Raw genomic sequence first — 26,917 nt, forward strand, 5'->3', positions numbered from 1 at the left:
TGAGCACTCACTCCTCCTGTATCCACTAATGCCACCACCACCACTGGACAATGTTCAACACCAAACTCCCCAAGCCCACACTCCACACCAAGGCTGCAGCACAATACCTTCCACCAGCCTTTCTCCAAAGGGCAACAACCATTTCCAAATGGCCCTTGAAGAGTCAGAGCCTGGTCTCAGCCTTCCAACTCCCTGAGCCTGCTGTGGAGAAAYCCAGCTGACTTGGAACATGTTTATTTTTGATCTGTTGGTCATGCTTTGGGCAATTACTGCTGCCAAATTCACCTCTTTCAGTTTGACTCTGTGARGAGCACCCTAAGCTTGTGCAAGCCCCCCTTCATCAGGAACAAACAGGGGGGCTCTGCACAGAGCCATAACTGCAAGGATGGATGGGAGATGATCAGAGAATAATTTGTTTCCCTGTGAAAATATCAGAGCAAGTTTAAGGCTCTGCATCAACAGTGAAATATTGCAGATTTACAAGCAGTAATCCAGAGTGGTGATGAATCACAAAATACAGATGTAAGTGCCAAACCAGGATTTAATTTCTGCTCAAGTACACATATACTTTATTGACAGAAAAGCAGAGACAAGGAATTTGTCATAAAATTGGGCAATCTGGAACYGGGATAGGGGAAAACGCAGCAATATTCTCTTTAGTGGCTGTGTACCATGGCCTAGGAAAATTTAAATTGAAGTTCTCTAAGCCAGTATTAGCACAGTTTGTCTTGTGAATGGATATTTAACCATCCATAACATTTGATGTTGGAAACCTGCAYCTACAATGTGTATTTTTGCATAATATTTTTTAAATTTTATTTTTGTTACTAAACTCTGTCCACATTCTTACTGAGAACCAAGGAGAGGGGAGAACTAGGGGAACTAACATCTGTGTGGGATGGGAATGTCAGTGGGTGGATTCTGAATACTGTTAAATGATTGGGGGGGAAAAACAAGTTTATTTGTTAAAATGGAAACACACAGTAATGACAAGGGAGCTGAAATATTTAGACAAAACTGGAATGGAACCCAAAGGACATGATTTACTTGTTCTCATGAAACAGAGGATCTCCTATTCAAAGTACTGTCCATGTTTTTGTATTTTTTTTCTATGGGAATTCCTAAAAGCTGTGGATGCTTTTGATCTGTCTGTAAAACAAGAACTGAATTCTGGGGTCAAGGTGCTGTTGGCAAGGTACTTGCAGAAGAAGTGTTGAAGGATGCTCTTCTAGTCTGCAGTACCTGAGCCTGGGAACTTCAACTCTGCTCTAATACTCTGCAAACAAGAAATGGGCAATTCAAAGCTTTCCAGTAGTAAATCAGACATTTTAAAAACCAGAATGTGAGAACCTGAACAATGTAGTCACAATGGGACCTGTATCCACACCGTTTTTTCATTTTGAAACAAACCTAGAAATTTCCTGCTCTGCTTCCTYACTTAAATCGAAAAAGATTTTCATTATTCGAGTATGGTCCCATCTCAACTATATCAACACAAGTGATACTTCACCTTTTTGTCTTAGACCACTGGGCTCTTTCAAAGTACTGAACCCCTCTATAGCATCTGTTGTAATTAAGGTACTGTGGTGTTTTTCCTGGTGAGTTCCATCCTCTCTAAAATACTGGCAGCAGGGAAAGATAAAAATGTGTAAGGAAGTGGGAAGAGCCCTCATGACAGACMGTGCTCATCCAGAGGTCATGGCCTGGCTGGGACCAGAAGAGAGGGATTTCCTGGCCGCTTCATTAACAAAAAAATATTGCTTGGGGCATTTGCTACTACCTTGAATCATAGGGTGCCAAAATGGTGGCTATTTCCAGGCACTTCTCCAGAAGCCATACCTCAGATTCCTCCCCTCCCTTTGTGACCTTTCTCTGTGTTTTGCCTTCTACTCCTTGTTGCACCTTCTCAGCCTGCTCCTTAGGCTGGGAGTGATAGCTGCACCATGTGCAACTGATCAGCAGGAGGCTTTTCAGGTCTAGAGACCTGGAGATCTTCATATAATGTAGAACAGAAACAAAGAACACTGAAATGTTGGTCTACAGGGTACCATTAGGGATGTCTTGGATTTAGATCAGTTCATATGTCAGTCAAAGGCAGCTGTTACTAATGCACAATTATTCATCCACAAGTCCAGTATGTAAAATACAACTCTAGCTCTCAGATTGTTCTATGAGAGTTGTTACAAAAATAGCTTTGTATATTTGGGACACTTAAACATATATTACAATAAGGGCAGACTAAGAATAAAAGTGTGTCTCAAAGACATTGCCAGAAATGTGTTTACCCCAAGTCTACATTAAAAATTATATTAAACATATGTTCACATTCACATTTGGGCAAAGCCTAAGACTCTAAACACCTTGGCTTGAGACACCAGCACTTGGATTATTAATGTCATGCCCTCAAAGCCTGTATATTTGAATCTCATTTCTGTTTCCTGGCAATACATGAAATAAAGCAAATTCTGATTTTGCTGATAGCATGTAGTTGTGTAACTGTATTGTCAACACTTTGCAAAAACTGAATATATATTTTAGCACATATTTCGAGCCATCTGTGTTTGCCAAATAATACTTTGAACAGACACCTGTTATTTGCTTGCATAGTATACAATTAGCAAATCCAAATTCATTGAGGAGTTTGTCACATTACAGATAATGGCATTTGCTGTTCTCTTAAATGAACAACTGTGCAATAATATGCCCAATTTTCATTTCAATCTTTGATTCGCTCATTTCAGCAGAAGCAGCATCTGGCTGAATGCAATACCACTGAGGTTTAGCAGAACAGAAGCTCAGCAAATTTGGATGAGAGGTAAAACAAGAGCACAAGTAAATGAAAAGAAGCACAGGGAGAGGTGGTTCTAAACACCAGAAAAGCAGATTCATGTGTTTAACTAAAAATTAATAATTAAGGTTTAAAACTTACCTGTGCAACCAGTTGTGCCTTTCTTGCCTGAATATCCCATGTCACAGTGGCAGATAAATGAGCCTTTTGTATTCTCACAGGTTCCACTCAGACAGATGTTTAAATGCAGCTCACACTCATTAACATCTGAAAAACCCCATGAAGTAAGATTCATTAAATACAATTCTTAGAAARCAACTGGAAAAATCTCTTTAGAGATTAATTTTATACCAAAACACTCTACGTATGCAAAGCAGAAACTGCTTGTAGTAGTTATTCTTTATCTAGTATACATTTTGAGGTCTGGGGTAACAATGCTATATTACCACACCTGCATTAACGTACCTTTAATTTCCAACTTTCCTTACACACTAAGCTGCAGTTATCCAAAGAATGAGTATGATTATTGATAATTTCAACATATATGTATATAGATATGTATACATTTATATGTGAATGCATGCATTGTCATGTTTTGTCAAGCATTTCTCACCAAATACACTCAAGATTTTAAACTGACATGAGAAAATGTGGTTTTGGAGAGACATTTTTTCATGCTCTGTCCTACAAGATACAAAACTTCCACACAGTTTTGTCCTAGAGACAAGTTTRAATCAGCACGGGTGATTTATCTTGCTGGAAATTTTCCACAGCATCATCCAATTTCTTTCTGTGGGCACTGCAGATGTATGAAAACCCTACTGGAAGAGGACCCAAACATGCAATGCTATACATCATGTTTGCACCCAAATCTGCACGGATATACAGAGATCACATTTGCATTTGTGCCATAGGGCTGGTTCTATGGTCAGGTGACCAAAATTAGGACATAAAAGCAATACTCTTTAAATATCATTGTCTGTCTATTTGGAAAGAGCGCCTTAACAAATAATTTTTCTGTGTTTAATGCAGGTTGGAATATATGCTTTCACTTACCTATGCAAGTCTTCATGTCTTCAGATGCCATAAATCCATCATAGCAAAGACACCTGTATTCTCCTGGGATGTTTGTACACTGGCCTCCATCACAGATGTTAGGATTGTCTTCACACTCATCAATATCTACAGGGGAAAATCAGATTAAAATAYGTTACCTTCATGYGATGCAACTCACCATCATCATGGCAAGTAAGCATTTTAATGCTCTGATAAACAKGGTGAAAATGGAATCCTTGCAAATAACYGRACAGTACATTGCAAAATCGTCCTGATGAGTAAGCTCCTTGTCTCCAGCTAAAGTCGGTGGCAAAACATTCCCCTGACTCCAGTGGGAACAGGAACCAACTTTTCCTTCAGAGAAAAGAACCCACACGGAACCTTTGTCACGCTACAAGGCTACATATAATTGTGGATTCTTGGATACAATCCATCATTGTTGAAATCCACGCAAGCTCTGAAGTCAAATTCAGTGACAAAAATATCAAAATTTATAGAGCTTTAAAAAGTCGTCATATATGCAAAACGTCTCTACAGATCTCAAGGGTGGTGACAAACTGGAAACAGTTCAACTCAATGGAAACAATTACATTTATTTCACTAAGAGATTTTTATGGTCTTTTTTAGCATTTCAGCTGACTGGCCAGGCCAGCCATATAGTTACATCCTCTAGGATGGAAAGTTATTTTCTCAATTAATAAAATTGCCATCACTGATTTGGGTCAATCTGTAGAAGCAGATACTTTTATTATATTAAGGCAGCCATGCTAAGTTCTGGAATCTTTCAGAGCCCCTGGGGTTWTGCTAGTGTTCCCTGTAAAAATCCCTAGAATCTTCCTGTGTCAGCACCAACACAGACTAGCAAGAGCAAAAATCAGAAACTCTGCCTAGTGATACCATGGGAAAAAAATCAGCACAAAAAGGACAAGATTCAGGAATCCTCTCCAAGAGAAAGGGTGTAACTCATTATCAGAGCAGTCTATTGTGGATTGCAGTAATTATGCAGCTGCAGAAAATGAACTCACATTAATTTAAAATATTATGTTCATTATTCTGCCATATTTCTAGCAGCTAGTGCTTGCGTGGATACACAACTTCTGCAAGGAAGAAGGCTGACCAGTCCTGTTTATCTTAACAAGCAAATAATGTTGGCATGGACATTAGCCTGAAAATGTTAATTTGGAATGGAATTTGAATTAACATGCAAAATCAAGCTCTAGAAATGGGAATAATAATGACAGAAATAAAGAGCTTTATTTACGAACCTGTCACTGTACCGATTTCACAGTTGGGGGAAAATCAGCTGACAAAGAACCTGTTGTTTCTCCTAATTGAGCTGATTATTTATGCATAACCTCACCAATTCAAACCTGACCTACTACTGAACTGCACAGCATTCTTACCAGCTCAATTATCAGGAAATATATTCTGTGATGGCTTCCAGCTTTGTGTGATGTTAAAGATAAAAGACATGTTCACACAGAGAGAAAACTGAAAATGTAAAATAGGTGTTTCACAACCACAGGTCACAGTCCTATTATATCTTGTACTATGCACAAACAACTAACAGTGTAAAACCAGGTATTTAGTGCAATGAAAAGGAAATGTCACTAATTATTTTTATTCTTATTGGTTGGGCRGAGGCAAAACTTTAGCATGTGGATTTTGAATATTCACCAGATGTTTACATGTGTAAATAACATCTTTTCAAGAGAAGGAAGCAGTATTTTCAATACTAATAGGGTAGTGAAGGTGCCCCCTCACATCTCTGGATATTTTCTTAGATTTGACTTGACATCSAAAGATGTCTGGGGTTTCTGCTATTTCAACCTTTTTATGTGTGGCTATTGCACTCCAGTCCTTAATAGACGAGAGTATGAAAATGAATAGCTAATAGTTATTACAGCTGGCCTGTGAAGGCAATTCTATTTTTCAGAGTCAAGGCTGGATATAAATATGTAGAAATTCACAACTAAGGTAAGATCTGACTACAAACTTCTATGGACATGTTTAGGGTCAAATTAATGTGTGGACAAACCACAGAGAATACATCCCCTCCCTACARCAAAGGCAGATGCTTCCGTTTTGACTTTGAGAATGGAAAGATGGCAACTTTCTATTCCAAGGTTTTTAGTTTAATATGCAGGAAGGTGCTCTAAATTATCTGTTCTGGTTTGGGGTTTAGAGATGTGTTTGGGGTGCCTAAGGACAAGGGGGAGTAAAGCATAGAATTGTTTCTAGCCAGCGGATTTGAGATCCCAAAAGCTGTGCAAATGCACACTTGGGTCATTTGGTCAAGCCAAGAAGATGAAAACAGAAAAGTGGCTCAGAGACCCCTGCTCCCCCCTCCTCCCTTCCCTCTCATGTCGCTCTRATCCTCTCATTTGGGTTTAGATTTTGGCTGAGGCACAATTTCGTTCAACTGGTTTTATTTTTGCATTGAAAAAGTGCCCCAAACACCAATGTTTGGGCAAGCTTTTGTAAAAACTTGCCTTTTCTAGAAACTTGAGCTAAARCAAACTACTTCTAATCTAAATATTTTAGGTTTTCAGAGTCAATCAAATCTGCGCTTTTTCTAGTTGAATTCTTTCTTTGAATGAGGTCTGATACTTGCTGAAGGCTGGCTACTTTACATCTTCCTGACAGAGCAAGCTACCATGTGGGGAACACTACAAATTACTATGCTTTAGGGCTCTTTTATCTTCTGGAATGATAGTGAGTGGCCTCAGGGTAATTGAGACTCTGGTTCGAGGTCTATAAATATTTACAAATTCTAAATRTGAGCACTCTATTCAGTATAGAAAACTCTCCATTTGTTCAACTATAAAGGCAATTCTATTCCAAGGGATTAACCCTGTTATAATTCTMATGCTTTTCAAGGAGGTCTTGGATGGAATTGGCAAACAGCTGGCAAATATTCMCATGCCTCATCAGGCCAGTGGCTGTGAAGCAAGAAATAAGAGAAAAGTAGGGCAGAATTATCTTTCCAGTGCCCTGTATGGAAATCACCAAGCACAATTCACTTACTGGGATTATGACTCGCAGACTCCCAAAGGAGAACACCCGGCCGTAAGRGAGCTCTAAAAATTTTCTCACAAACTCTTTTAAGAGTGCAAAAGACCTGTTTCCTAAGAAAGGGTCATACTATTCAGATTTCAGTTTCTCTGTAAATCATTCAGCTCTGAAGTAATGCAGCATACTTACATTTGACTAACCAAAGAATTAAAAATAGGAATYTTTTTGCTTGCTTAAGAGCAGATACCACGCAATCACAGAACAGAACAACCAGCTTCTTTTCCAGCATTTTTGTCTATCCTTTCTCCAACATAACCTTACAATACACATGCACAGCATTTTGGCTTCTGTTCATGRTAATTTTTTAATGGTCGTCAACCTGTTTTGGATTTAGATTTAATATGGCACCAAAAGGGGAAAATTTMTGTCCTACTGAAAAAATGAAAGTATTTTGTTATTAAATTCAGAATCAACTTGTACACTTTCTGAAATTTTGAAGAATCAGTTCCCTTCAGAGCACTGCTTTCTGCAGTTGCCCAATTCTGATATTTTGGAGATGTTTACTTCTTTTACTTTACTTTATTTTATTTTCTTAACAGTTTATTTATTACAATAGCTTTAATCTTAAAAAGAAGGTCCATTATTAAACTATTGAAACAAACCCTTCAAGCAGAAAAGTTCCCAAAATCTCCCTTACCAGTGCATGTCCTGTGGTCTGGCATGAGSGCAAAGCCTTGTTTACAGCTGCATTCATAGCTGCCCTCTGAGTTTGTACAGAAGTTCTCACAGCCACCATTCATTATACTGCACTCATCAATATCTAAAAAGGAGAAAATGACAGTTAAAACCCACAATACCTTTTACTGTACAGCACATTTCAAGTGGACATTTGGAGTCAGCTTTTCAGTACAGCATCAATACAGAATATACACTTGATATTTGAGCACTAACATTCAAGTGTTTGCAAAGGCAGGCACTGGGATGGATGTCAGGCAAACCAGGGATGGAAAGAGATGATACCTGACCACATATAAAAATACTTCTGTGCTTCTCTTTCTACATATAGAAATAGCAGTGTTGTGTTACTGCTGTATCATGAGGACAATAAAGTTTTTGTAAGGATCAACGTAAAAAATTACTAGGCAGAATTAAAGCCAGTGGATTTTCCATGTATTTCCATGGCCCAGTTGAATGAACACATGCAACTGAACCACATGATTCTGTTTYATGGTCCATCAGGAATGATGATTTTAAATTAAATATATAACTGATCTAATATTTCTCTCAAAAATGGATGTGCATGTTTTGGAGGTTTTTTTGAATCATGGTTAAAAATTGCTTTATATAACTACTAAACTGAAACAATTATGTGCGTTTTATCTTCCCTGTTTGCTAGAGCAAACCATGGTTAAAAATTGCTTTATATAACTACTAAACTGAAACAATTATGTGTGTTTTATCTTCCCTGTTTGCTAGAGCTCCAGTGTAGATTTTGTCCTTACCAACACAGTACAGCTTGTCAGGTGTGGACTGATACCCAGGGTTGCAAGCACACTGATACTTTCCAATCAGGTTGACACAACGGCCATTTCGGCACAGGTTGGTGCTCAGCTCACATTCATTAATGTCTGTAGCAAAAGAAAAACAGGAACACATTTTAGTCCTGAAAATAATACTAAAACACAATAAATGCACAGCACAAGAGTGGTTTCAAACACTGTGCACAACATCGATTTTGCCAGCATGTCTTACCTACACACGCAGAGATATTTGGTGATATCTGATGGCCTGGAGGACAATCACACCGAAAGCTTCCCTCTGTGTTGATGCAGGTGCCACCCCTGCAGAGAAGGGGATTGCGCTGACACTCGTCAATGTCTGTGGGGAAAGGGGAGGCACATCATTGCAGGGCAGCACATCCCTCACCACAGCACCATCTGCCTTGGCTCACCCTGCAGCCTGTYCTACAGCCAGTCATCCTTTACACCACAGAGCAGTTGGGAAATGAAAATAAATTCGAAAAAAGACTTCTTCTAAATTCTAATTCGCCTTAGTTTCAAAGTTCAGGGTGGTGTCCCACTTAGCAAAATGGGGATTGGGAGGATAAATTTAGCATCCTAAAATCCTGTCCCTTGCTTATATATGCTCTGGCAAGTTGCAGAAGCAGCAAATTTACATTTAAAGTTAGCTTTAATAAGGCTCGCAGAATAAGACCTAAACCCAGGCACAATCAAACCTTCAAAAACCCCCAAATAAACCATAYAGAGCACACTAGCACATAGCATACTATTGCACATCTAAGGTCTATAAAAAACATACCCATGCAGTTTTTCATCATCATAAATCCACTTTCATAGCCTTCAAAACATTCACACTCAAAGTCTCCAGGAGTATTGACGCATATGCCTTGGCCACAAAGATCAGGAGAGATGCGGCATTCATCAATATCTGCAACACAAAACACATTCACAGGATTTTCAAAGGAGTTCTATTYTTCCTTTTCAATTCAAAGCTATGAGAGAGACCTCCATAGAGTTTACCTGTGCAGTTCCTCTCTTCAGAATCAAGGGCAAATCCACTGTCGCATCTACACTTAAAACTGCCAATGGTATTTCTGCATTTTCCATGGGTACAAAGGCTGGGGAACATTTTGCATTCATTGATGTCTGAAAATGAGACATGTTGTTATCATTTCATAGAAAAACAGTGCACAAGAGCTCTCAAMAGACACCAGAGCTCATCCTTTTTCATGATAAGTGACCCCTCCTTCTGGGAAATTAGASCACGCTACATAAACTGATATTGACTTCCCCCTAACCCACAGTGTAGACACTCTGTGCTGGAATTGCCAAGAACACTTTCTGCCACAAAATGGTATTTTTTCCCCCTTTGTCCTGCAGGATCTGATCTGCAGCTAAGTAAGATTTCAGTGGACAGAGGATAAAGACAAAGAGAACTTCCAAAAGAACCACTCTGTCTTCTGATTTCTGAGAAAAAAATGTGACTTCCATGAGTCACAGAAAATATAATGGRCATAAATAAAAGCACATGTCACTTTTCTTTATGGATAATTAACAGCTTAGTAACTGTTTAAAAAACCAAGGCTGAAACTAACAACAGCAATTGTCATTCATATATATYTTTCTCTAATTTCAGATTTCATAATGTTTCATTTTTGGGTAACTTCTGACACTGTCCAGCTTAACCCCACTGGTAACCCCAGAAAGACAGTTTTCAACACACAATGCTAGGGTGTGATTCCCATTTAATGCTGGAAGCTTACCAACAAGAGTCATAATATGACTTGGTTTACAGTAAATAAAATTCCGCTAATTTGAGCCATCATCCTGGAAGCTATTTCCTCTACTTCTCCAAGCAGCTTCACAAGAAGTTCCCATAATTATTCACCATTTCTTGGTTGTTCCACAGCAGAATTAAAGTTACTGCACCCTTCACAAGTAAGGATTGCTCTTCCAGTACGTCCCAAGCTGACTGCCCAGTTTGCTCCAGTTCTTGTACTATGAGGTACCAGGAGGCAAAGCCAGGCACAATTTAACCTCTCTAGTGAGGCTGCAGTATTATATGGTATTTAATGGTCTGTAAAATGAGCTGAAGTCTCTTGCGTTTTATCCAGGCTTTAGTTACCATGAAATCTAATTGGACTTTCAAATGTGCCTATGTCCCGTACCTTTAGAGAAAGGTTTCCCACTAATCTCTATCTTCGTAGAGAAGCCAGGTCCCCTTGGACAAAGAGCTTCAAACTCAGGGGTTCCCCTGAGAGGGCACTCCTCGCACTCGTAGCCCCAGGCTGCCCCCACGGAGCAGCAGCAGGCGTCCATGCGGTGCCGCCCGGGGATCTGMGCCGTGCACTGCTCATCCTCGTGCCGCAGGTAGCAACTCTCCAGGCGAATGTCTGTGGGGAAATTACACAACATGTGGAGAAAGAAAGAGAAAATTTAGTTCACTGCAGAGGATTTTTTTTCTAAAATCCCTTCACAGGACAGTTTGCTCCATGTTGGTGTGGACTCAGAGGAGCATACCAAGCTCACTGCATAATTCCTAACAGCAAAATATTAGTGCTAAACTCAGAACTTAACAGCTGAGGTAAGTTTAAAGCACCACTCTGAAAAATGGTGCTCAACAMCTGAAGTAGATTTTGGATCAGAATAGGATTTAAAACATGAGAGCTTGCCACACTCATGTAAGTCCTTTTAAATACTAAAAGCTATGCCTTGTTCAGAAACAAATCTTGGGCATTTATTGTCATAGTAATGTATGCTTTGGGTGGACAGCATACAAAACTTGCATCTTCTGTTGCACCCTCCATCAAGGTGCATGGTGTGGCCATGTCCCAGCCCACACTGGTGCATCCTCCACTATCCCAGCCTTTGTGGAAGGTGRTTTCAGTGGGGCTGCAGATGAAGAGTGCTAAGAGCGTGGATGATCTGTAGGGATTTGTCAGATGAATGATCTGGAACTAAATCAATGYTGCTCACCAGCTAGCAGATGGTGATGGGCTTTAGCTATCACCACTGGAATCTGTTCCTAGTCCAGCTGAACTAAGTTCCTTTCCCTGACTAATTCCATTTGAAAAATGGGCAAAACCAATTTTTCTTGCTTGTTAGAGTATATGCAGTCTCACTAGTCACTGCATAGATTTGCTCTTCCTTAGCAGACCTGTACATGGAATTAATACCTACCAAGACAAGTCCGTCCAGAAGCATCTAAAGTCATTCCATTGGGGCACTGGCAAACAAATGATCCCAAGGTATTGACACACTGCCCATTTGTACAGACTCCAGGAAACACCTCACATTCATTTACATCTGTTTTTAAAAAAAAAGTATGAGTAAACACTAGCATGTTTAACATGAATAAATTAGAAAAAGTATTAAAAATAATAAAATTTTAATGTTTTAGCATAAAATTAAAAAAATCACAGCAGTTTACATGGCCTGAAAAAATTCAAAACATTTACTATTTCCTAAGCAAGTCATTCAGAGCCAAAAATTACAGAAAACTGCTGATAATCAGAAATAATACATGTTGTTTTTTGCCATATCTACATATACTGAAATCAAACTCAAACGTAACAGAAAAGGGAGGGGTGTTTAAAAACYATATCCATTTTCATACTCACTGTGGGCCAGATATTTGAAGCAAATGGGCAAAGAAAGACCAAGGTAAGTGCAAAATTATATTATGCATTATTCCAACTAGATCCAGCATTTTTTAAAGATTTCTGAAAATTTTCTCTATCTGCATGTCTGGAAACTACAACACCATTTGAAATCTGACCCTATGACCTTGTCAGCGATTAGCAACTTTATTTGATTTAAAATAACCTCCTTACAACTACCCACAGAGTTTAACTTCATTAAGTAAAGACTGTATTTCTGTATTTAAGAGGTAAATTTAGCACTTTTGGGTAAAGACAATTTGATTATATGTGTTAGCTTGGTTTGTGCCTAGATAAATGTTTCGTARTCTAAGTGTGAGGTCCTCCCACCCATGTCCGTTGTGGAAAGCATATGCTTCACAACAGCCTTTGGGAAAAAGCCTCCAGCACTAAAAATGGCTCCAGGACGAAACATGACAATTTTTAAGACACCAGAGGATAAGAACAAAAAATGGAAAAAGAATGGCAATCTGTAGATGAATGCTTATGTATACAGTGACCAAGAAGTGGGAAGTTTGGKCTTGTTAGGCCTCCAGACAAAACTCTTGGTGTAAAGAGACTCTGCATCTCTCAAACCTCACGGAGCAGGATGGAGGATAAATGCTGGGGGGCAAATCAGTGGCCTCTGCCCTTGGATAGATATTGTAAATTGACTGGAAGGTATGAAGTAAAGCCAGTGGATTATTAGAAACCACTGAAACTGTTCATGGCCTGTGAGCAATATTGCAGCTGACAACTCCAGGGCTCACCCGTAAACGAGAGGAATGCTGCCAATTTAGTTTGCTTATTTCCTTGCACAAGATCTATTACTCATTTTACATGGGCTGTGCATGGGAGAACTGACTATCACCTTTTGGGAACTAAACTTACTCCTGTCTCTCACTTGCCAGTAAATTTCCTAGAGACCTTTCCCTGTCTTGAAAAATGCTTACATTGGTTGAAAACCAACTAAGCGTTCAGCAATGTTACAAGGAAGGAAAACTACTCTGAAAAACCTGAGGCTATCCAGGTCCCATTGAAATGAGAAAGATTAAASCATGTAATAGATGAAGCTGGTAAAGGAAATGCTGCAAACAGTTATGTCTGTGCYTTGGAAGCATAACCTTTCCATCCTAGCAGTGTCGAAAATGTTTTAAGACTTTCCTTGTGAAGAGAGATAGGTGGGCCCACTCTTTTTTCTTTTCTTTCACTTACACACTCCACACAGTGTTGCTGAGGTCAGATAAGTTATGTACAGTGGGTCTGCAGCACAGACATGCCAAGGTATTCAGTCATCATTTGGAAAGCAATGAGTATGTGTGAGGGTGTTCCTCTTCTTTTTTTTTTTTTTTTATTAAGGGAAAAAACAATGTTTCTTTATGGAAGCTACATATGGGAGTAATTTTTAAAAAATATTTTAACTGCAGTGTCATGTCAGATGTTGTCAGTCAGGATGACCCACAGCAGTTTGAGACTCTCTGAGCTTCTGCATATTATGTAAATATGCAGTACTTTTCCAGGGGTTCAAATCAATTCAAATAGAGATGAAATAGGGTGGGACCTTCAATTCTCACAGAATAGTATAGTTGTCTCATACCAAGCAACAAACTACACATTTAAAATATCTTTAACCTTTTCCTTAACCAAAGTATAACTGTGTCCTGATGCTTTTTTTTTTTAATAGGACAGTGAAACTATGTTTTGGAATGTGTAAGATTTCATATAATGTTGTGTGGGAGAAAGCCAAAGATAGAGTAAGAAAAAGAAGAAAACCTTAATCTGAACTATAGTCTTTGAAAATTCCTTTTCTAAAGTACAGTAATGGCTTATCATACCACTGTATTACTTATGCCATGTTTTGTAGCATATACAAGACTCATACTTTGTACTCAGTTAACATACYGAAGAAAGAGAACCACCTCCTTATACTGGTAGGCATTATATTTGCAAGTGTGTTTTAGATAAACCGTGAGCATGCAGGAATGTTAAACAAACTGAAACTAAATTCATCCCTGACATAACTCCAATGAAGCCAATGGAACAACTGAAGGTAAGAACTTGGCATAGTGTTCCTCTACACTAAATTAACCACTTAAATCAAAACACTGGCATTTTTTCATTCAAGCTCTGATTTATGTTAAGGCAACAATAAATACCTTCACACAATGTTCCTCTTATTCTTGAATATCCCTTTTGACATATTGGGTCTGTAAAACAAACACAAGTGAAGTTTCAGAACACTACAGTCCAAAACTCACCATTAATTTATTGTACAAAACTGATCATGTGAAACATTATCTAGTTTATTGCTATGAGAAGTCTGAGTGCTTAGACAGTGTCCCAGTATTTTCTGAAATAATAAAGAGATAAGATGGGGCAGCTACATAAACTATATAGAGTGTGAGCCTTTATCCTCTCTTGCTTCCCATGTGTCTCAGCTAGCTAACCTAAAAGTGGTTATGATTCCTGCTTCATTCGAACCAATTAATTCATTTCACTTGATCACAGCACATTACAACCCTATTCTCTATGGATGAATGAGGATGAATTCTGGTAAGATACACAGAATGAAATTACCCAAAGATTGAGCAAACTAGAAGCTTTCAGGATGTAGAAATAACAACCCACACACATTTCTGCATTCATCAGCTCATCACTCAGTTCCCAGCTCATCTCACAGTTCAGTCAAGTTATCAAATGAATATGCAGCGATCTCAACCCATTTCTTGATCAAGTGTATGATTTTCCAGGTCATCAGTTAATCTACAGAGTATAATAACAAGGGCTACTCCCTCTCCTCCTTCCATGACCACACCAAAGATCCATTTGTTGCGAACATTTCCCTGGGATCTCTGGGGAACATGCATTTATTGCTACATCATTAGGAACCCCAGATCACTAATTATGACAAACCATGCTAAAGAAAGGCTGCAAGTTACAGACTGTAGGTGTGGTCCCTTCCCTTCAGTGCTTAAACTTGTAAAATATTTACTGTAAAATCCAGTTAGAACTCTCTATACTACATGCTACCTCTCAAATATCAAGACTTCTCTTTTTTTAGGACTGAATAAGGAATGACAGTTTGATAACAGAACAAGTAAAGTTATTTGTCTAGCCTGTGCCCAACTTCTTTGGCAATAATCTGGACCAGCCTCAGAAGAGGAGAAGTCCCAAGTCCCTGAGGAAAACAAAGGCGTTACCTCGTTCACATGGAGTACATGGGCTTCCCCAAGCAGCACCTAGTGAGGAACAGCACTGGGATTTCAGAGTTGCTCCATTGATATTTATTTCACACCTTCCGTTCACTATGTTCTGCCAACAGGTACCCTTGACAGTTTCTGTTTGGAAAGAAAAAATGTATTGTCATAACAGATTCTTTAGCATTATGCATTACTGTATTTTCAAACACATGTGAATTTAACAATGAAAAAAGATTACCCTTCCATAATAATTCATCACATCAGAGCCAAATTTATTTTTAAATCTCTTAATTTAACCTTCTCTGTGCTGGACTATAGCMTGAAATCATCCCAGCACAGAGGTCTTGCAAATCCTAGTTGATGTTTATTGTCCTTAACAAGGAGTATGTCAACACCATTCAAGATTTTAGTCCCTGTATTTATAATGACTCAGATTAGAGGCACATTCAGAAGAACAGAGCAGATATGAACCCTTGCTAGATCCCCCAGTCTGGATATCTTCCCAAATAGGGAGTGGCAGGAGATAGCCAGGATCAGAAAGCTGTAGTCCTACAGTTTTCCTCGCTGACTAGATGAGAGCTGTAAATTACTGTCCCAAGAGAACAGGGAAGAAGGGGAATTATAAGCCCACAGAGGCTCTGAGTCATAGCATTGTCTCTGGATGCTCTTGAGGTCTGGACTGTGCATAACTTATTCACACTCCATCTCAAAGAGTACATTATTTCCAGAGAGCAGATCCTAATTAGAACATATTCACCTTATTACAGGAGAAATTAAAGAGGTGAGCACAGATCTGAAGTACTAGTGTTAACATTTCTGTGTTCGTTAGAAAAAAAATTCATCTCTCTTTCAAATTGGACATGGAAGCACACCAAGCTCCCAAGTGTGCTTTATGCACCAATAGCAATGGTGAAAACAAGCACTTTCTTAACGTTGTTTCTGTTACATCTTCCATTAGTTTATCTACACAAGTTATTTAAAAGTATTTTCTAAACCTGGTGTACTATATTGGCATGTCACTGGACATTTTTAACCAGCAAACATAAAATCTTGAGAAGAATAAATACCTATGCAGATGGTTCTGGTTGGATCCAAAGTACTTTCAGGAGAACATTCACAAACAAAAGAACCTGGTGTGTTTTTGCACACTCCATTAACACAGGGGTTAGATTCACATTCATCAATATCTAGAGAAGAAACACACTGCTATTAGTGCCAGAAAACATTAACAAAAATACATAYGGCTCTTTTCAGTTTAGGAAAGGGCACAAAGCTTTCTTCCAAACCCATCTTCCSAATTTTTCCCTTTTTTGTTATGAAACTCTTCACAACAGACTAAGGATGTATGTGTCCCAAACACACTAACACATTAGAATTGTTTGTGACCCAAAAAAGGGTTCAAACTAGGAGTCCTTTGGCTCTGTTTCTCATGCAATAGATTTGTAAAGCTTTCTTCTCACCCTTGGCACAGTGTGGGCTCACTGGTAGTAGTAAATAAGGAGAGTGCTGGCATAGATCTAGCACAGGCTATTCCATGAGGTTATCTAATGGCTTCATTTTGACCTTGTCTCTCCTCATTCTCCTACTTCCCCATAGAATTCATTTATGACTTTTTTTTTAGCTTTACACATTATATCCTCATCGAAGTTCAAAGTATTTCTGGCACAATATGAAAACAATCCAAATGAATAAAACTAGCATGAAATGGAGTGTAACCAATTACCTTCACATGTCTTTAGATCAGGAGTGTACACAAATCCTTTTGGACAGGTGCAGGTGAAACTTCCAGGCGTATTTCTGCATTGCCCATTGTCACAAAGCAGCATGTTCAGTGCACATTCATCAATATCTACAGTGAAAATAAASAATTTTTAAAGAAATAAAACATTTATGAAAGAGAAGTCAGGRCAGGATTTCCCTCCCAACAGCCACATTTCAGAGAAGACAAATAGATTTGCACAAGMGCTTGTACTTCCTTTCCTCACATATTTATAGTATGTGACAGCCACACCACAGTTCATAAAAAAGTTGGGAATCAYATTTTCTTCCTGCCTTTATTGTGGACTAGCTCTATGCTGTCTCTGAGTCCCTGCACAGCAGCCTCCACAGTCATGAAAGAAACAAGGACAGGATTGGTTTGAAAAGGTTTGCTGATCATTCTGGTCTTTAAATCACCATTTTTTTCCAAGCTGGCTCTGAACTGTCTTAGATGTTATGGTTAAAAAGGCTAATGTAAGTCTACACTTGCTTCAGAGATGAAAAATTTAAATAGAATGCTAGTGCTAAATTTCAAGATCCCTTAGGAAACCTTTGGAAGAACTGTAGTCATTAGAGAGAAGTTTCAAGAAGGTGGCAATGGGCCATGAATAGCAGGTGAAGACCAGGAGAGACCCAAAGAGCAGACAGGAACAATTGGCTAAGTCAGAGAGGCCTCAGAAAGTGTTGAGAGAAGTTGGGAAGAATCAGAGGGTCAGTGCAGCAGCTGGGAACAGCAAAAGTGCTAGGAAAAGAAGGGAGACTTGGAGAATAAAACAGAGCATGTGGGAAGCTTCACAGGAGTTCAGAAATATTGAGAGAGGGCCAGATGGAACATTATGGAAGAATGGGAAACAGCTGTATGGAGCATGGACGTGAGCTACAACAGGGTGGGCTGGGGAGCATCTGGAAAGCTCACAGACAGATTGGGAGAAGAGATGCCATCAGCTACAAACAAATACCGGAATGGGACAYGGAGAATGAAAGCCAAAGAAGAAAATGGGAAAATGGGATGAATTACAGTGTGATTTTTATCTAAGRAAGACCAACCTTTTAAAWTTTTTTWWAAAAGATAATGGATAGTTTAGACTAGGATAACACCGATGACTTAAGCTATTTAGGTTTAAGTAGAGAATAAAGAACCCAAATAAAATTATTATGTAAGCTGGAGATAATAGAAAGGAATTTAAGAACTTTAAGGTGGTTCCAAAGCTGGACAAAGGAGAGATTACAGTAGGATATATTAAAAAAGAGAATAAKCATGATGAAGTGAGGATATTGGAAATGCTTTCAGGGATCAGTCTTGGGAATGGTCCCATTAAATACTCGTTGTAATGCAGAAGTAAAAAATGAATGGAATCAAAAATTGTGGACAACACTAACCTGGAAGTTATTACCAATACAGAGAATCAGGCAAGGCTAAATTAATCTTGACAATATGAACAAGAAAAATAAGATGAAATACAATCAAGAGCATTCAAAACTTTGCAATTAGGGACCAGTAACAATAACATGCTAGAAAGCAGAACTCATCAGCTGAAGGCCAGTGAGAAAGCTCTGGATGTAATATGCAATTAGAAGTTAACTTTGATCCCACTCATATTTGAAAAAAGACTAATGCTCTCTGGAATCAGCTTGGGCAGGATACTCCATAGGGCAATGGAGAATTTCTGGCACAACTATACAAGGCAGTGGTCAGRCTTCATCAGAACACTGTACACTGGTCAGATCAGTCATATTCAAGAGAAGGCTGCAGCCTCTGCTTTTATGAAAAGACTGGAAGTACAGATTTGGACAGTTTAGCCAACAGAGTTTGAGAAAGGGTGTGATGATTCTTTATAAATTGGGGATAAGACATTTCATACCAATGCAGTTTTTCCCAGTTGAGTCTACTTCATATCCAGGGTCACAATAACATTTGTATGTTCCATGCAGATTYTCACACCTTCCATTTGGACAGAGATCGGGATCCAATAAGCACTCATTAATATCTACAAAAAGGTAAAAAGACCCAWACATCAGAGCCTGTTGTTGAGGGCTTGTAGGGGTTAATTCTCCAAACTAGAAAAAGACATTTTCAGTATCATTAATATTGGCTGCTCTACATTTATAATTATGTAGCTCTGATTAGGAAATTCACACCTAAATATTCACACTCAAGAGAAAAAAACATTTCTTTAACATTGATTTATCTCTAATCCACAGCCCTTTAGGAAACTTTCAACTGTAGGTAAGAACTAGGATATTAAACTGGGGAACAGAGATTAGATTTAGAGAGGCKCATGTACTAATACTCCMCATATCTCCTGATTCATAGCATTTCCAGATGGCATCACTTGCCAAAGCATTAATATCCCTCCTTTCTGAGTGCTTTTCCCTSTCTACTGCCAGCAAATCTACTAGTGAGCATTGGCTGACTTAAGAGTTTGCAGTTTCACAGTTCTATGACTACAAAGCTTTTATTGTAATCATTTCCTTCTTCTCTGTAGTTAAATAAACCCTGGCCTATTATGACAGAAGAAAACATGAGTAAGCTCAATGTTCAATATGGCTTTATTCTTCAGAATGATTTCACCWGAAATATGCAAATATTATTTACATRTAAAATCATRTAGRCACTGACACTTTGTGWAAATTTGTCACTATTTTATAATGGCACTTACATACACTCCATGATATAAAACAGAGAGGGCTCACTGGTGAAATGGCATGCTCCTGAATGCCATGCTCCATTCATTTMATCCTAAACTCTTCTCCCATTCTCATCTTTTCATCCTCCCCAGCATGGCTAACAAATTAGGGATATSAAGGTAACACTTTCAGACAAAAGTGCTATAGTGCTATAGTTTGAATTACATTAAGTGATCTTACCATTTCCTCCTGCAGTCATGCCAGTTCCACTGCTGCATAGAGCCTGATATTCAGCTGGAAAAAATACGAAAATACTTATTGGAATATTCTTTCTTAGCTCATTGCTTTCATCATCACCATTTAACTATGGCAATTAATTATTTGAATGAAGTAACATGACTTTCAATTCTTTTGAAAACATTAATAACCTCACAGTATTCTGAACCTGTGAAGCATTTTAGCAGATTCAGGGTCTGAATCTGCCTATGAAGATGGAGGGTAAAAACTTCACATGATGACCTGTGGCATTTAAGAAYAGACATAAACTTCATGCTGGTCCTCCTACACAAATGAACCATAACATATTCACAGTAAGATTCTCCAGAAATTAYATATCCAAGCCCTTGCTCAAGGTGCATGTTTAAAGAGACCAGAAAACAGAACATTTTTTCCTATAAATCTGCCCCATATTTAACTCCATGTAGCAGGAGTGTCTTCATGAGTTCACAGTAGATCAAGGAKATCTTAAAAAAATTCAAATTAAAATATGTGTCAAAGCTTTTCAAATGYCTCAATTACTGCTGGGTTCAAGTTCTTTTGAGTTCAGGACAATTAATAGCATGAACTGAGAGCCAGCTCAGCATTAATTATTGCCAYAAAGGTCCTTCCTATTTTGCTAATACATCTTTGGTGTTTTGCTATTATAAACAAACACACCAAGTTATAAAAATGATCATCAGCAAGTTCCTGCTGAAGAGCTCACATCAGCTTTACCAGCCTAATTTGTTCTAACTGGTTTTGTCTCCCTAATGTTTTCACAAAGCTATCAGCTAAAACAGATTTTAAAAATAAACCTAGAATTATTTCTGTGTATAAAGCAAATACCATGGTAGCATGACATGCTTTTGAACTACATATCAAATGGCATACTTTGTTTATATGCAACAACAAATTTGCTGAGTGAAAAGAAACACTTAACAAATTTAGGTTTCAAACTAGCTCCCTGCAGTCAGTCACCTCCACGAAACCAAGGTCTCTAATTTACTGGCTTCACAGCAAGGACTGTGTCAGCAGTCTTGTTGGAAGAAATGTTTTCCTAAAACACTTCTGCCCACTGGAATGGTTAGGATTGCCTTCTTGCCAGAGAGAAGTTATGTCCCAGACAACTTCACTTGCTGGGGATTTCAGTGACAGACTCAAGTACACACAAGAAAMTTCACTGGACATTTGTTTGTGCATTGACTATCCAAAGGTGAGGTACTGAATAAACTACTTCAGATCACTTGAAGGGTATAGGACTCATGCAGCAAACATCTGACTGGCAGGTRTACATAAGGACTTGAATCTATGAATTAATCAAGTTTGATTAATAATTATTAATAATTAACAATAATAATTTGTAACTTGAGTTACAAATTATATTTTTTGTTATCTACATCTACCAAAATAGACGTAGAAAATGTCCAATTGGTTTCAACGTGTATAACAAATCTGGATTACAGATACTGTAATTTACTGTTGCTTTAAAAGATTAACTCCTGTAATCTTACAATAGAAGATGGTTCAAAATATGTAACACAAAATAATATATGTTATACAACGTTTATGTTGTATAACATTGTATAACATCCTGATTCAAGCTGCAATGTTAATATAAAACTTTCTTCTACCTTTCCAAAACTAGTTTATCAACACAACTCAGAAATTAGAAGATTTACCAGTAAACATGCCATACCTGAATTTTGTGCTGGGCAGGGCTGGCAAGGCTCTCCGAAGGCATAGTCAGTGCTGGCACAGCAGCATTCTGACTTTGTCACTGCACCCGTTAATGGCCTCACACATTGTCCTCTCTTGTAGCCACCATAGCATGTGCTTCGCATATGTGTATCTGAGGGAAGAAATCTCTCTTAATCCTGCCATAGCCAACTATCCTGTCATAAATTATAACAGGTATTAAATGTAGCTCGGGTGTCATGAACACCATAAAATAGCTGTCAAAACAAACGATCTKTCACTATTTTCCTCTGCTTTTCAGCCACCTATACCCTGCCCCCCTATTTGGGACAGGAAATTCTTCCTCACACTCTCAAGAATTCAGACATACAAATAGTTACTGCATTTAATGACTTAACATGCATTAGTGAACTACTAGGCAAATGATCAGTTTCTTAACCTTGAACTAGAGAGAAGCYATGGGGGAAATGGACAAAGGCTTTGCTCTTTCTTTGCTTGTAAAAAAATGAAGGAAAAGTCATTAATGCTATTCCAGTACATAAGATTTCATATGTTTATGTTTACAGGTCCAGGGGTGACTCTTCTCTTTTTTTTTTTAAAACTGGCTCATAAATGGCTGTCAGGCACATCAGTATKTTATAATCAAACACTGAGCTTGTACAGAAACGGGCAGAAAATTGGGTACATCTCACATTAAAAAGAGATGACAGAGTAATTAAAYCTTTAAGCTTAGTGACAAATGAAGAATTTTACATTGACCGAAACAGGGCAAATTCTCACCTACTCAAAAGTGATCCAGCACTAGTCACCTCTACTCTGTATAGTCTACCTGACCTTGTGATTTGACACTTTTTTTTCTTTTTGAATAAAAAGGAAATTAAAACAGAGCAAAATGGGCTATTAAAATAAGTACCCTAGAGCTATTAGTATCCACTATAAGTACCACCCACCATTCCATGAAAAAAACAATAAATTCTACATTCAAACTTGATCTGTCCATCAGTCTAACATTAATATCTTAACGTTGGTTAATTGTGACTCCATGAAGTTTGTCTTACCAACACAGACACGTCCATCCAGTCCTACTGCAAGGCCRGGGAAGCATTCACATCTGAAAGAGCCATCAGTGTTCACACAGCGCCCGTTCATGCATATTCCATCTGTCTCACACTCGTTGATGTCTGTTGGAGAACAGAATGAGCTTTATTAGAAGTTAGATTACATAGTGTTCAACGCCTGGCTGAAACGTGCATTTGTACAGTTTATTTTCAGCATATCCTATAAAAAAAATATCAAGGGTAAATGGCAAGTAGTTCCAGTAAAGAATTTGTTAGGAATAATGATTAATTCRTTGAAATACAATAAGAAAATGCAAAATTCAGGAGAAATAAACAGAACAAAATGATTTTGCTCTCCTTGGAGAATAAAAGGGAGAACATTCTCCTAACTTGTTCCCAAGAGGTACATGTTCTGATTTAAGGGTAATTCAGGCAAAATCATAATTGGAGGAAGGAGGAAACTGTGGCTGCTAAGACAAAGGACTTGTGCAGTACATAACAGCACATTCCCTTTCCGTAGTAACCATCAAGAAATCAATCCAAATAGCAAATTGAATAGTTCACCCCGCATAAGGTGCCTTCACAGGGTCACCAAAGAATTTCCTTTCCTCCTGCAGGTTCATTTTCTGGAAGCACATCTGAACCACCCGAGTCAGTCCCTGCCTGCAGTCCCTGTCCCTCTGGTGATCTGCATGACAATTGGGTTTTCCTGTCGGATGCTCATTACAGCCCATTTYATAAACCTTCAATGAACAGACTGCACTCCAGCCTTGAGAGGAATTTGTTAATGATTTGAGCCCTAAGCAATTGCCTGGCACAAGCCACCATCTTTGCCCAAAAAKGGCACATTGAACAATGAGGCCCATAGCAAAGAAATACAGGAATGTAGCTTTATAATGAAGCTTTATMATATTAGACTATCACAAAGGGATGTGAAATTAATTTAAAAACCTATAGTGGCTGTGTATCCTGCTAATAGTAAGATCATTCTCTAGATGCAGAGAGCATATAATTGTTTTAGAAGTGACAGAGAAAAGGAACGTTTAAAATATTGTTTGGAAGTATATATAACCTTTATAAAACAATCACTTCATAACAATTCTCCACACTATATACAAGAGACAGTGTGTGTGACAATTTCCTTTTTTCTGACCTTAAAAGGGCAAATTGAGAGTGAAACACCTCTGTGTTTTACTTAGTTTGTGTTGTTTGGCATAAAACATGGCTTGTATGATATCCAAGATTCCTTTTTCAAACTGCATTTTAAAATAAAAGCTATATTTAAGTACATGGGCTTAATTCATTTCCACTTCATCCTGCAATCTTTTGTTCTGTTTCAGACAAATCTTAAATGGTTTTCCCACTTTAAATTTAGTCCTTACTCAGTGCAGGTAAAATCAGAGTTGGGATTCAAAATGAGCCCATCCTATGACAAGACTCTCCTACAAGAAAAGAAAAATTAACTTTCTTTTTTTAAGGCTTTTTATAGAAACAGAAAGGCAAAATTACTTCTTTCCCATTTGCTACAGTTCATTTTAAAAGAAGATTTTGTAAGCTAGTAAAGGGTGAAATGTGCCATCTATTTTCTTTTGCACCAATTTACAAATGTGTCAGAAATACTGCTACAGATGTATTTTAGAAAAGTAAAGTGGGTCACCTAAAATGGTGCACATCAGCTGGAAACCTGGTTCCAGTAAAGAGGGATAAAAATCCTCTGCTTTTACCAGGGCTGCGACTTTACAGAGTAAATCAACTTCACACACAAGCATAAAGTCCAAATTTCTAACTTTGAGAAGGCTCTGCTGTCTACTGTGGTAAAAGTCACCATTTAGACAACTTAAAATATACTCAACSTGGTTTTGGAAAACCAGCTAACGGATTAATTCTCCATGTTCAATGAGTTGTGCCTTTTCTGCTTAGCTTGCTTGGTAGTGCTAGCTGGGCACACAAAGYCCTCTTATTTTAACAAGGAAAAGTTTACTCAGACTACTGAACTACCGTTTTCAATTGCCTTGCAATGGCTTTCACTTTGGGGAATTCCTGTTTGATCTAAAGATGAAACAATACATGGAACAGAAATAATGCTTTAAACTTCTGCCTGCCCAATGTAAGTGTTTCTGAAAAATCAAGCAAATCATCCTCAAAAGAAGCTAATGGTGAATAAATTTAGTATGTCTTGTATTTCAGGGTATATACAAGGCTACGGTATAACATTCTTTTTTTGGCATGTTATTTCAGAAAGACTAAGTGGAATTTTTTACCAGACAGCCAAGCATATGCCCTGTATTTATACTTAAATTCCAATTTTATGGAACTAAGTGTTAATTACATTATCCCCATCTTTGGGTTAGAAGCCCTTCTTTCTAGCTGAAAACTCAGTTTAGAGTRCATCAAATGAGATGGTTATAGAAGCAATGAGTTTCACTCTATTCCTTCGTTGATCCCCCAGTTTGGCAAATACACATTTAATTCCTTATCAAAACTGCTCAGGCAGGAAGCCAGTCTGCTGCAGAAATGTCAGTTTGTGCAGACACGTATTCCCAATGTACTCTCTGCACATGTAAGCATGAGCTTAGAATTTTACCTTGTGTAAGTTTTTAATGCATGCACTTGACAAWCAAATTCAGGATATGCAGTGTCAACAAAGACATGCAGTTCTGTAGAACACAAATTATTCACTTTGTGCATTTGGAATGTACAGAAAAGGACTCAATAAGGACAAGTGACATAATATACAATAAAAGACATTATTAAAGTTCAAACTCAAAATTCTGGTAACATGACTGGAAAGAGCCGTGCTCCTCTAGACACTGAAGACCTACCTGATTATTGTTTCATGATTCTTTGGGCAAGTGGAGGAAAGGAGACAAATATGAAGTGGGTAAAAAGTGTAATTTGGGTGTCCAGGTTTCAAAATCTAGTTTGATTTTGACTCAGTAGCAATTTTAACACGTAATAAATGTTTGCATACTCATTCATAAAGAACAAGGCTTGCTGAAAAGCAGTGGGAGAAATCCTTCTTTTTACTATCAGATTGGTTCCAACTTTCAATTTTGGATAATTTTCAAATATTCTTCCTTTGATGCAGAGAAGTAATATCTCTAGGGCCAGAAACCCCTTTTTTTGACTGTATCCATACTCCTATTTAGCCAGGAGGCACATTATAGAGGCTGTAGGACTGAGCATCACTGTGATTTAAGTAGTCAGATAGAGCTGCCATCTTCTTGGATGGCATTTCAGGGCCCAGACTGATATAATTWAAAAAAAATTGGAAAAAAAACCAAACCAAAAGATACTCAAGGCAAATATCAAGACAAGCATTTGGGCTGGACTAAGTTTGCATCTGTGAGTCACATCCCTGCTAATGACCAGAGAGCAGCCAGGGATCCCTGGAACACATCTGGCTCATGTGCCATGGCCTGATGGGCACTGAAGTCTCACTTCAGTGACGCCCCACACACAGACCAGCTGGAAAATAAGCTTTGGCAAAGCACACACATCCCACATGGAAAACAGGTAAGAATGGAAATAAATGTCATTGCTCTAAGCCTGTGAAGGCYGCAGCCAACACAGCCAGCAGCTGTTAGGCCAATGAGACACTTGTATGGCAAAGCACGATAGCTCATTTGAGAAACTGAGGAATATCTCGACCAAAACAACGCTATTACAAAGCCAGAATGAAATCATCTMAGCAGAGTTACATGATTCCCTCAGCTGAAGGCTGAGTAGCACTGTCCTGCACACCTAGTGCAAGAGTTATCAAATTCAAGAGAAGTTTCAGCGGGTTTACATGATTTACTGTCCTGATTTTGATCTAAAGCCTTAGACTGGTACTGTGTTTAATAAACAAAAGGATCCAAATTAATTCACCTTTCATATCAGTAACTCTCAAAATCAAATTATTCAAATATTTACTTTCACTATTGATCCACAAGATGCTGCAATGTGACTTTTTTTTAAAGTTGCCAAAGTGTAATGAAGCACTTTTTCTGCCTTGATTCAAAGAGTTAAAATAATTTGAGTTTTTCAAAAGAAAAACTGTAAGTAACTTGGTCCACCACTTGTTTGTTCTTTATTTTGACCTCTGATTTGTGCCTGTAAAACCTGTTGAAACATGAGGCTTTATATACAYGAAATTTCCAGCTCCTGACAGGACTGAAGGAAACTCTAATGACACAACTCRCAACCAGTAGGCTGCAGTGTCTCCCATGGGGGATATTGCTGAGCTGGTGCAGCAAATGGAAAAGACAATCTGGCTGCGGTGCTCATGTCTGCATCTTGGTCACACAGAGTGCTGGGCATT

At 38.3% G+C, this 26,917-nt stretch overlaps 1 protein-coding gene across 1 annotated transcript in view; it reads right to left on the minus strand.

Moving 5' to 3' along the window:
* Positions 1-26,917, minus strand: part of FBN1 (fibrillin 1) — a 139,924-nt gene that overhangs the window by 40,310 nt on the left and 72,697 nt on the right. The window contains exons 15-31 of the mRNA XM_057369896.1: positions 22,615-22,737; positions 21,558-21,710; positions 19,844-19,897; positions 18,838-18,963; positions 16,941-17,066; positions 16,285-16,404; positions 15,218-15,355; positions 14,174-14,224; positions 11,560-11,685; positions 10,548-10,772; positions 9,400-9,525; positions 9,179-9,307; positions 8,612-8,737; positions 8,362-8,487; positions 7,557-7,679; positions 3,845-3,970; positions 2,930-3,055 (exon numbers count right to left, since the gene is read on the minus strand). Of these exons, the coding sequence (XP_057225879.1) occupies positions 2,930-3,055; positions 3,845-3,970; positions 7,557-7,679; positions 8,362-8,487; positions 8,612-8,737; positions 9,179-9,307; positions 9,400-9,525; positions 10,548-10,772; positions 11,560-11,685; positions 14,174-14,224; positions 15,218-15,355; positions 16,285-16,404; positions 16,941-17,066; positions 18,838-18,963; positions 19,844-19,897; positions 21,558-21,710; positions 22,615-22,737 (2,124 nt within the window). The remainder of the gene's footprint in view (positions 1-2,929; positions 3,056-3,844; positions 3,971-7,556; positions 7,680-8,361; positions 8,488-8,611; positions 8,738-9,178; positions 9,308-9,399; positions 9,526-10,547; positions 10,773-11,559; positions 11,686-14,173; positions 14,225-15,217; positions 15,356-16,284; positions 16,405-16,940; positions 17,067-18,837; positions 18,964-19,843; positions 19,898-21,557; positions 21,711-22,614; positions 22,738-26,917) is intronic.

The sequence above is a fragment of the Malurus melanocephalus genome, unplaced genomic scaffold, assembly GCF_030028575.1.
Source record: "Malurus melanocephalus ecotype Western Australia unplaced genomic scaffold, MMel_1.1 scaffold_116, whole genome shotgun sequence".
In the NCBI taxonomy this organism is placed as follows: Eukaryota; Metazoa; Chordata; class Aves; order Passeriformes; family Maluridae; genus Malurus; species Malurus melanocephalus.